The sequence below is a fragment of the Eublepharis macularius genome, chromosome 9 (assembly GCF_028583425.1).
Source record: "Eublepharis macularius isolate TG4126 chromosome 9, MPM_Emac_v1.0, whole genome shotgun sequence".
In the NCBI taxonomy this organism is placed as follows: Eukaryota; Metazoa; Chordata; class Lepidosauria; order Squamata; family Eublepharidae; genus Eublepharis; species Eublepharis macularius.
This window is the reverse complement of record NC_072798.1, coordinates 22583676-22596094: the sequence shown is the minus strand read 5'-3', so window position 1 is coordinate 22596094 and position 12419 is coordinate 22583676. Positions and strand designations below refer to the sequence as shown.

Below are 12419 nucleotides of genomic sequence, written 5' to 3'. Positions count from 1 at the left end.
TGCTTGGCATGTCCTAATAACTGTTACTGCCTGCCCCCGCCTCATTTTTTGATGTTATTTCTGTTTATATTTTTATTGAACTATTGTGTGTGCACTTTTTAAAAAATATTTCGAATGTTGGAATGTTTTAATGTTTGATGTTTGCTGTCTTGGGGATCCTATTTGAGTGGAATGATGGCATAGAAATGTTTAAAATAAAATAAATTAAATCAATGGCAGAGGTCAGTTCTCCTAATACTCCGAATGAGGCAAAACCCAGTTGTCAGACCTGGAGCCTTTAGCCAGTCTTATTGCATAAGAAGAAGAACTGCAGGCCCACTTTTACAGATAACTATTCACACAGTTGAATGTGGATGAAGCTGTACCTGTATTCCAGGGATTGTTGCAGCTGGCCCAGGGTAGAACAGAAGTGAAGGAGTTGAATAGGTAAAACAAGGCCCAAGCTAAAATGATGATGTAGTAGACATTCAGGTAGGATTCAATGACTTGTGAAGCATATCCAATTCCTGAATGAAAAAGAATTATAGGGAAAATATTAGGCATGATAAAGCCACAAATTCTATCAAGTGGAGTTGGGAAAGAGGTTTTGGATGTTAGTCCATGTAGACCAAGGGTTCCCAACATTTTGAACCCGTAGGCAACTTTGGAATTCTGACACAGGTTGGCAGTGTAATTTTAAAATGGCTACTGCAGGAGGTGAAGCCAACCACAAAATGGCTGTCAGGGGGCAAAGCCAAATACGCAGAGGAATATCAAGTTCAGAGGAGAAGAGGGAGTAATTTAGAAAATACATTGGCAAAGAGGAAAGTGGGGAAATAAAACCAATCCTGTGGTGTCAGCTGCAGCTAAAACAATGTTATTTTAATCTGCACAGCAAATCAGATCTCAAGTAGCCAATCAGAAGCCTTTCTGGGCAAGACTCCGCTGGACCCCACCTACTTTCTAAAAACACTTGGTGGGCACCAACAAAGATGTCAGTGGGCACCATGTTGCTTACAAGCACCAAGTTGGGGCCCTCTGATGTAGACCAAACAAATTATCTGAAGTGGAGATGGGCACAAACGGGGGAAAAAATGAACTGTGCGGTCCGTGGTTCGTCACATTTCATGAACCACGAACCACAAACTTTCACGAACCTGCCCCAGTTCACAAATCAGTTTGTTTTGGTTCGTGAAAATGTCACTTCCAGGCCAGCAAATCACCACTTCTGGGTCAGCAGAAGGTCTGCAGGAAGTCCATCCCCTTTTGCCTAGGAAACCGATTGATTGACACCAGGCTGTCTGCAGTGATGAACTGAAAAATGAACTAAATGAACCAGCCTAAAGTTCATGGTGGTTTGTCAGAAATGGGCTCTGACGAACCACTGGTTTACGAACCACGAACCCGCCTGGTTCGTCATGAATTTTGGTTTGTATTTCGGTTTGTGCCCATCTCTAATCTGAAGGGATATGATGGAGTTTCCCTACTAAGGAGACAGGGAAGCCAGCTAAATGCCAGGCGATTTTGAGGGTAGTGCCTGGGAAAAATAGAATTTGGGGAGAATTTTTTTTTTTAATTTGGGGAGAATGTGATGACATTTCTAAGTGAAACTGTAAGAATGGCTCTTTATCTCTATTATAAAGACCACAGAGATACAGGGAAATTCTTAGAGCATCACTATGAAGGCCATTTTTTGGCCAATTTGTCTCCTGTTTCTCAGTGTTTGGAGGGTGAGGAATTCAGGCCAGGAATGGGGGTTTACCTGCCACGGGTGGCCAAAACAGCAATCTTGTAAGGAGGAATAGCCCTGTAACCAGTTTAGATGAGAGAGGGCTGCCCTTTCTTTGGTGAAAGAGCAGGGTATATGTAATATCAAGAAAGTTTCTGCATGCAGAAATACCTCTGAGATCTCCCTTCTGCATCATAGACATCTGCATCACACATCTGATCTTACACTTCAGAGTGCTAATTTTATGCCACTCTGGCCAACATTTCTAGGTAATGTTGGCTTCATTATATGTGTGAGAGATTCAGTACTTATTCCCCAGGATTTCTGGAGCACTTCTCCCCAGTGACAATCTGAAGGCTACCAAATTAATCCCATTTAATACTATCATTTAAGTAGTCAATTGTTATTCTTTTGCTGATGGAAGAATGAATTATGCATAGGAATTACATAAATGTTTGCAAATGTTCTCTGTTTCATGATTAGCGAATTCAGATCTTTCAAGATGCATAATTTGGATTTTTTCTTCAAGATGCAGATTCTTGAAAAAGATTTTGGACAGCATCTCTATCAAATCCAAGATGACCAGTCCATTTGGGTAATGTCCATAGCCAACCCTTGAATCCTCATGAGTAATATTTCTTCTGCTATTCATCTGGCTGTGTAATGTGGATGATGATTACCATTTGCTCCATACTCCCTTTCTTGAGTTTCCTGTTCACTTGCTATACGCCCCCGGTTGCATCTTGTGTCAATTTAGCAGAAAACAGTCTCTTGCTCTGTGTCTGTACAAATGCCAGCCCATCAGCTGCACTCACTGCCCCTTGCTGATGCTTCAGAAAGCTAGTGGCAGACAGGAAGGAAAAGCAGAAAAACAGAAGAGAATAAAAAGCGATTAGGAAGATGCATTGCATGACCAGCGGGTGAGACCCGTAATTGTGCTGTTTTGTTCTACCATCCGGGAACTACTTTTTCTATCTGTGGATTAATAATAAGGTTGAATCCAGACTAAATTTTCCATTAATGCATGGCACTTTTCAGAATGTTACTTCCTCCCCCCTACACACACTGAACTCCCCAATGGCCTGCTCCTTGGAGACAGGGAGACCCCCGCCCCCAGAAAGAGCATGAAAAGCAAACTGGAGGTCTGCAGCAAGAAGAGGGAATTGGTGGGAATTACTCCTCCCCTTCTGTTAGCAGAGAAGTTAGTCTGGATCCAAACTACTGTCAGTTTCAGTGACTTGGCAAGATTTTGTGTATTTAAAGATACAGGTACCAAATTGCTATTTGTACTCCAGGGATTGACTATAACCTTCACAATTTGAGGAGGGCTCAACATCTCTAGAAAAGAGCCATGATATATTAGTGAAAGCATCATGCAAGAAAATGCAGAGTAGAAATTGCAAAGTGCAAGCAGTTTTTAAAAAATCCTCGGTTTTCATATTTCACTTACAGATAAAGTATTTTGGCCCATCTACTGTAAATTATACATCACAGCTGTCCTCATTAGCTTGCTTCACCAGTACCTGCTGTTGAGGCACTGTGAAATAATCGTATCTCTATTGTGGTCACATTTCTGGGGCGCCACCTTTTCCTAACAGTACGAGCATTAACAGGCCATTCAAAGGTATGCAAAGCCGGTGGGGGAGCTAATGTGCATGAATTTACAATAGTATATTTTAAAATACTGATTAGGGTTGTACTGGAAACACTGGACACATAATTAAAGTCACACAGGGAGCAGTTCACAAGTTTGCCTTCCCTTTCAGAAGGGGACACCATGCCTGACATTCCAGAGGCCCAATATTCTAAGAGAATCTCCTCATACCTGCCCTGGACTCATCTTTGTTGTTGAACTGTAGCCAAAACCTACAGATTAAAGCACTGAGCAGGAGGCTGAACAAGATAAACTAAAAGTCCCCTTCCAACTCTATGATTCCAAATATCTCCATCCCGGTGTGACAGCTAGAAAAAAGCCCATTACTATTATAGAACATCCTCTAACTAGAGATGAAGAACCCACCCTGACCAACCTGACAGGACTCCTAGGTGGGCTTCCCAACTTCTTATCTGCAGCATGTAAACCCCCACCCTTGGCCTCAATCCCTCAAGAAACTGACAAAAGGGAGAAAAATGGCCGCCTTAGGTGTTTACCATAGATTTTAAGAGAAATTCCTAGAGTATCATCCAGCAGTGATGTCACATCATCCCCAAACTCCACCCTCCCTAGGCATTACCCTCAAAATTTCCCAGCATTTACCAATACAGTGCTAACACTTCTACTGCTAGAGACCAATATGTCCCTAATTTTGTGTACTCTTAGCATCAGGCTGCCTGATACCCAGTCATATTTCCCCCCTGACTTCTTCCTCCTTAATCTATTACTTTTTTCTTCCACCCTCCCTTCATGGAACTTAGGGCAGCTGTTACATAGTTCTCTCCTCCTCCATTTCATCCTAACGCAATCTCATGAATTAATTTAGAACACAGGATAGTGAGACTGGCCCAAAGACACCCACTGAGCATGGCTGAATGAAGATCTGAACCCAGGTCGGTCCAAGTCCTACACTACAATGTCTGTCTTGGCAGAATCCTGTTGTGGAGGGCCAACACGGGTGCAATGAGGTTAGAATCACAGAGCTAGAAGATATCCCACAGGGCCATCTAGTCCAACCTCCTGCACAATGCTGGAAATTCACAGCTATACCCCCTCCACTCCCCAATGCCTGGAGGAGGCAAAGAAAACCTCCAGGATTCCTGGCCAGTCTAGCAAGGAGGAAAATTCCTTCCTGCCCCCAAAGTGGCAATCAGCAAGTATTACCCTGGGCACATAAGAAAGGTCACAAGAGCTGGACACTGGCTCATTCTTCCTTCCCTTCCCTTTCACAATCAACCTAAGTTTATACTGATTCATAGAATCAGCATCAGCATTGCTGTCAAATTGCTGTCTAGACTCTGTTTAAAAGCCTTCAATCAAGGAGAGCCCACGACTTCTCAAGGAAGCCTGTTCTACTGAGAAACTGCACTTCCAATCATGAAGTTCTTCTTAATATTTAGCTGAAAACTCGTTTGGTTTAAATTTAACCTGTTGGTTCTGGTCTGACCTTCTGGAATGACAGAAAACAACTCAGCTCCATCCTGTATGTAACAGCCCTTCAAATATTTGAAGATGGCTATCATATCGCCCCTCAGTCACTTCCTCGTCAGGCTAAACAGCTCCTTTAACCTTCCCTCACAGGACTCAGTCTCCAAATCCCTCGCTATCTTTGTTGCCCTTCTATAGACATGTTCCAGCTTGTCAACATCATTCATAAACTATGGTGTCCACAACTGAACACTATTCCAAGAGAGGTCTAGCCAAAGCAGAGTAAAATGCTACCATCACTTCATGTGCTCTGGACAATTTACTTCTAGTGATGCAGCCAAAAATCTCATTTGCCGTTTTAGCTGCTGCATTATATGGCTGATTCATGTTCAGTGTATGACCTACTAAGACCCTAGATCCTTTTCACATGTGCTACTGCCAAGACAAGTCTCACCCATCCAATACTACCTAAATACAGAACATTACATTTATCTCTGTTGAAATGCATTGTGTTAATTTTAGCCCAGTTTTCCAGCCTGTCAAGATCTTCCTGAATCCAGAATCCTGGTTTGTTCCAGAAATATTTTTCCACTGAAGGAAGGCACCTAGAAGAGAACAGAATGTTCTCCCCTACCAAAGCAGTCCACTGAGCACACATACAGACACACCCCGCCAAATGCTGCTCCTGGGAGACAAGGTGTCCTCAAAACAGTGTGGAGACAAAAACTGGGGTCTGCAAAGGGACCCCCCTCTCAGTTGCTTTTCCTTTGCAAGCAGTTAGGATACCTCTAACTTTTCCCCTGCAATGGAAAGAGGCAGCTGGCTGATTTTTAGCACAAAACTGCAAGAGGAAACAAGGTGCTTCCACAGTAACCTGCATTCTCAGAGGCTGGATTTTTAAGAAGAAGAAAAGATGGGATGGGGTGGAGAAACTAGACATGTCAGAGCCTGAAATGTTATTTTGTCTCTGAAGCATTGTGTTCAGCAGCACCACTGGCCAAACCTAACCTGTCAGCTACCACTGCAAGGCCCAAACAGAAGCCATAACATTACCTTCAGAAATCTGCTATTATCACCCTCATCAGCCTCCTGTTCCGACTCTACCATTGCATATAAAAACTGGTACAATTCATTCTCTGGCTTCAACCTCTTATTGAGGATATCTGGGCTTTTGCCTGTGATCATTATCCTGCACCCAGTTACAGCCTTCTTATCTACCTTGGCTCCATGCCACAATTCTTTAACTTGGTTTGCTTCTAACCATTACTTTGGCTCCATCTTTTGACTGTATGTGGATTATCAGTACCGTCTTTTGACATTCTTCGGAATGACTCACCCTTTTGATTCAGATTACAATTTGGAGCAGGTATATCAGCAACTGGCTCAGAGCCCTGCCCTGTAGCCAAGGGCCTTCCAGGAAACTAGATCAAAAAGTACACAGAGGGCTTTATGGAAAATAACCAGGACTTCCCACGTGCAAGAGACTTGCCTTCAAAAATAGGACAGATCTTTCTCCAGGCAGTGATCCCACCTTGGCTAGTGTATTGCCCAAGTGCTGTCTCCAGGAGGAATACTGGAATCCCACAAGCAAAGAGGAAGATGAGGTATGGGATGAGGAAAGCACCTGTGAGGAGTGGAAGAGGAAGAGATGAAGCAAAATCAAGTTAACTCCACCTTTTAAAAAAAATACTATTTTTTTCTGGTTGGAGTAAATATCATGCTAAGGGTTTAAGTACAGGAGAGGCTCAGCTGAGTGCACTAAAACCCTGATGCCATTTTTTCAAAGCCACTGGAAGCGGGACGATTGTGACCAGGAAACAGTAGGGTTGAAGGAATTGCATGATCCTTTCCCTCATTCTCTGCTTGAAATTACTCCTTCACCCAAGCCACTTTTTCCATGGCATGATTTCAAAGGTGTCCTTGTCCTCGCAAACATGCATTTGAAATCCTGAAGAGGGTAAGCAGAAGGGAGGGAAGGGCATGACTTCAGGAAATGAAGTACAGGCAGAAAAGGCTTAACCAACCTTTCTTTCCCCCCCTCCCCTTTCTGCTCCTGGTATACATGGGCTGAACTGTGACTTCACACAGATCAGACTGACCACACTGAAAATGAAAAGAGATTTAATGAGAAAATAAAAGGCACACACAACATCTGCAAACTCAACAGACTGAGCAAAGATAAAAGAAAAGGTGATAAACACATATCCTCTTATGCCCAACTCTTACATATCCCCAAGACGGTAATAAGAGATAGGCTATATAATTCTTGGAGTTATAAATATTTAGAAATCATCCATTACCTTGGTCTCAGAACTCATGGATCATCCCCAAGATCCTCAGGACAATGTGCTCATAACTACTTTCTATAGTCAAAATTGATTCCTTCCTTTTGTTTGGTGTGTAAAATAGCCAAAAGAGATTCTTCAACATGCTCTGTGGTTTTATTTTCTGGTGTACCCCATCCCCCAGCCAGCAGACTCTCTTTTTCCTTCCTGTCAGCAAGAATGTCCGCTCTGCACTTTGGCCTTGGGAATCCCTAGTTTAGGTGAGAATATGATTTAGGTGAGACTATGGTTTGCCATTGTCCTCCTAGCAAGGGTCATCTGCATTTCTATAGTACTGGTCTGTGCTTTAGAGGTGACTCATACTCATTTACCTCTTCTCTTTCCCCTCCTGCTAGCCAGCAAAAGCTCTTTATAATCTCTGAGCCTGTAGTGCAAACCCAAGAATTATCCTTTGTGGCTGCAAACTTTGGCGCTAATCCCAGGGTGTAAGGCATTTCACCATATATACCAAGTCTAACCATTGGTCAGTCATGATCAATTCTGTGACTGGTAGTGGTTCACCAGAATCTCAGGTTGAGGTTTTTCTCACCACCTTCTACCTTATCCTTTTAATTGGAGATTACAGAGCGTGAACCTGGTAAATTCTGCATGCAAAACAGATGCCTTTAATATGTGCATCCCATCCCCTTCTCTCTTCCAAGGCATATGTTGACGGGATTCCCTCCAATGGCCCACCACGCATGACAGTGCTGTCTGAACGCAATCAACACATACATGGAAGATCTCCTAGGAATCTCACATATGCTGTCTTGAATTCAATGATAGAAAAAAGGTAAGAGAGAATTAAATTTAAAAGTCAAAAGTGTGGCATCTTGTCCTTGCTGAGTTAGAAATGGGTTCTAACTCTCTTACAGGTGGTTTGTAAGGCCAGGAGGGTGGAGGAAATACAGGGCAAACTAGAGGCTTGATAGGAAATCTGGATTTGCCTCTCCACTGTTTTTGAAATGGCCACAAAATATAGTAATATATATTGCTATATATGTAGAAATACTAAAAATAAAAAATAAACTTGTTTGGTGAGGTTCTAACATTGGGGAGGATAAAAATAGCAAGGAGTGACTTTGCAAGTGGGTCCTGGAAAATAGAGTATATTCAACAGTGGGCCCTACTTCAGAAAGTTTTGAGAATCACTGTGATAAGCTAAAAAGTATTAGTTTTCCTTTTATTAAGAAAGGCCTGTTTGGGGGCTGAAAAGCAGATTAAAAATGTAAATCTAAACAAATACAAGAAATCCAAGCACAGGCATATTTAAAATATTTATAAGCCATCTGGAAAGATGTAACTTTCTTTGCACTACAGAAAATCAAGGTAGGATAAAGAGGGTGGCAATGAGATTGACAATGTATTTAGGGAATCCACTGGGCTGTGTTTATGAACTATGGGTAAGGGAACAATTTATAGTCTGTAGACCACCAGAGGTTCTCCTGTGCATTTGCAGTTGGTACCCAATCTGCAATTAACTTAAATTTTGATTTGGAATCCTTCCAAATATCCTTCTACGAAATATGGATTGCTTTGCTCTTCCCAGTCCCTAGGCAGTGAGTAGTACTGGGGTAGTGTTTATCTGGATTGATTCCTTTTGGAAGGGAGAGCCCTGGAAACATATGGCGTTCTTTCTTTGTTTACAAATATACAAGCAAAGTACAGGCAATGAGGCACTCCTGCAGGGCAGATGATCTGCTATCCCGCATCAGAGGAGTTCCTCCTCCAGGCATCTGCAGACTTAGTACTCATCATGGGATATGCAGATAGGTCCTCTTATACAAGACGATAATAAACAGGCAAGCATCACAAGAGGAATCTTTTCAAAGATCTATGCAAGAACTGTTGCTATTTGATTTATTTCTAAAGAATTTGGAATTGGGGTGAGTAACAAAGCAGCCAAGTTTGTGCATAACACCAAAGTATTCAAGATGGTGGAAGCCCAACAGAGGGCAAAGGAGGACCTCATGATAATTTCTCCTAACTGGAAGAATGGGCAGAAAAATGCACACGAGTTTCAAGTAAAACCAGTTATGCACAAATGAGGTTCAAGTAAACGTAAAGTTAAGCACAACATGGCAAAAAAAAATACTAACATTTCCATGCCACATTTCTTCCATCTGGCAAAGAGAGCTAGACTTTCAAAAACTTATACCCTGGGAATCTTGTTGCTCTTTAAGGTGCTACTGGACTCAGATCTTGCTCTTCTACTACAGACCGACATGGCTACCCACCTGAAAGTTTCTTCCATCATCTTACTCAAGATATCAACTATAGGGATCGCAGACTCTTCCCCCTCCACCTGCCTTACAGGCATTGACAGCTTCAGTGAGGCTGTTGCACCACATGGACTCTGACATGATGTTGACTAGCAATCAGATAATCGTGGGTTGTTGCAGTTGATGAAAACATATATTTGGTGTGTGGTAGTGGTGCAAAAATATGGTATGGGTTACTAGGAAATGGACTGAAAACAGAACTACCAACATCCTACTATATAAAAGGCAAACCGTGTTCCTGACAACTCACTTCCTACCCTGGTGCACCTCCAGAGGGCACTGCCATGGAGGGAAGCCCAGATGAGGCAGACTGTCCCTCCAGAGAGCGTGCCACAGTGGGAAGCCCAGGCCAGGGTCAGGTGCATAGCAGGCAGCAATGCCTGCCCCCTGCCTTCACCCTGCTGGTATCAGGAGTGGAGCAGGTGGCAATGCCCACCCTCAGTCTTCATCCAGCTAGGATCAGGCACGGAGCAAGGGCAATGCCCATACCCCACCTTCACCCAGCTAGGATCAGGAGCAGAACAGGGGGCAATGCCCATCCCCTGTCTTCACCCAGCTAGGGTCAGGAGCAGAGCAGGTGGCAATGCCCACTCCCTTTCACCTGGCTGGGATCAAGAGTGAAGCAGGTGGCAATACTTGCCCCTGCCTTCACCCAGCTGGAATCAGGCACAGAGAAGGAGGCAATATCCAACCCCCTTCACCCAGCTGGGATCAAGAGCAGAGCAGGAGGCAATAATAATAACAACAACATTCAATTTATATACTGCCCTTCAGGACAACTTAATGCCCACTCAGAGCGGTTTACAAAGTGTGCCATTATTATCCCCACAACAAAACACCCTGTGAGGTGGGTGGGGCTGAGAGAGCTTCAGAAACCGCGACTAGCCCAAAGTCACCCAGCTGGCTTCAAGTGGAGGAGTGGGGAATCAAACCCAGCTCTCCAGATTAGAGTCCAGCACTCTTAAACACTACACCAAACTGGCTCTCAATGCCCACCCACCCCCCTTCACTCAGCTCAGATAAGGAGAGGAGCAGGTGGCAATGTCCACCTCCCACCTTCACCCAGCCGGAATCAGTCACGGAGGAGGCCCTCCCCTTTCTAGAGCCCGTTGTATTTTTTCCCACAACAGGCTTTGTTACTAGTTGTAATATATTTATCCAATCATATAGCGTATCTGCATTTGGACTGCCATATACAATTCTAGACACCTCAACTCAAAAATGAAAGATAGCCCAGATGATCAAAGGATTGGAGCACCATCTGTACAAAGAAAAGCTGAAGTATTTGGATTTTTTTTTAAGTGTAGAGAGAAAACAACTAAAGAAGGGGGCAAGTTTATAAATTATACACAGTATGAAAAAAGGGGTAAAATTTGAGCTAGAAAGTCCTGAATGTATGGCCTAATCTTGCAGGTTTATCTTATCTTATAAGAAGAGCCCTGCTGGATCCGACCAGTGGTGCATCTAGTCCAGTAATCCATTTTGCACACTGACCAGCCAATTGTTTGGGAGAGCCGACAAACACTGCTCAGAGAAAAGGCCTTCCCCTGAAATTTCCTCCTAGAAGTGGAATTCAGAAGTTTGCTGCCTTTAAGCATGGAGACGTTCTTGCTTTATCTTATCTATGTAACCAGTGGGCAGATCACTTCCCAAGCTTATAAAAATGTCTTTCTGATTCTGAAAGCCAAACGTAGTCCACCAATCATACTTCAGTGTGCTTCTCAAGGGTTTAACAAATGTTTTATTCTTGCCACCTGCCTGGCACTTCAAAAGGAGGGGTGGGCTGTTTATACTCAGTACATGGATAACATCTATTTGGTTTACAGTACAATCCTAAGCAGAGTTATTCCAGTCTAAGAGCATTGGAGTCAGAGATGAATAAGCCCTCTCTAAATGGACAAGGTCTATTCTTGGATCTGAAAGTTGATGGTGGCTGTCTTTTTTTGTTTGGTTGATTTTTTAAAAAAACAGTAATGCTGAGTTTTGGATTTGCTGATATTGGATTTTTCAGGAAGCATTCCGATCCATGGATCCAGCTAATCATTGAATGTTCCTTTGGAAAAAACCAAAAAAAACAGTGTGGATTTTCAGTTCCTGGGTGCAGATCATTCATAAAGCACTCTTGGGAAAGCAAATATTGTGTCACAACAGGACTGAAACTTCCAAGAGCTTCCATGGACTCTGGCCATCCAGAAGAGCTTTGGAGCTGCAGTAACTTCCTATGCAGGGCATTCAGATCTTGAATTTCACAAGCTGCTTTTCACAGCTTTTCAAAAATAGTTTGTGTCCTTGCAAGCCATCTCACTGGCCTGTCCCAAAGCCTCCAAAAGTAGTAAGCATACGGAAGGAGAGCATATGTTGCCTCCTCCTTTACTCAACACTTTTTGGAGATACAGCTGTTTGTAATAGCCCCACTCTGTTTCCTAGGAGAACCTGGTTTTGCTCTTTAAAGCCTTTTCTCCAGTGCCAGCAACCTCTGAGTGAAGTTCATTTCCATGGCAGATAATTAAGTACAAGGCCCCAACAAAAAAACATTTTCCCTTGTCAGAATGCCAGTCATGTAATGTTATAAAATAAGAACCAGATCTAACTATTGTCTTCTTAATTCAGATGGAAATCCAGTTACAAGGAACTTGAGGCCAACAATGGGATATCCTCTTTCGTAAGTGTTCCAGAGCAACTCCATTGCAAATAGTGGGGAAATAGTGTGCCAGTACGTAGCATGTGTAACAACTGCTATCTATAATCATTAGTTTTAAAACATAATAAAAAGCAACAGTTTAGAGTATAACAAATATGTAATTTATTGCCCCTTTGTTACTCCTGGAATCCAGTCGCTTACCCTGAATAAGAAGAGCTTGGGCTCTTTTCTTTTCCCAGTGATGGCTACATGGAATATAGTTGCAGAAATGTCGTGGTCATGTTTACAACCATGTCTGCATCAACACTCTATCAAGGTTCTCTCTCTCTTTCAGTCACACAAACACACACACCCCTGATACCACTGCCTTTTAAAAAGTGTA

General features: G+C 42.9%; 1 protein-coding gene across 1 annotated transcript in view; it reads right to left on the bottom strand.

The window, feature by feature from the left end:
* The window catches only part of LOC129336114 (sodium- and chloride-dependent betaine transporter-like), a 76744-nt gene that overhangs the window by 42078 nt on the left and 22247 nt on the right, over positions 1-12419 (bottom strand). The window contains exons 3-4 of the mRNA XM_054989119.1: positions 6280-6414; positions 366-506 (exon numbers count right to left, since the gene is read on the bottom strand). Of these exons, the coding sequence (XP_054845094.1) occupies positions 366-506; positions 6280-6414 (276 nt within the window). The remainder of the gene's footprint in view (positions 1-365; positions 507-6279; positions 6415-12419) is intronic.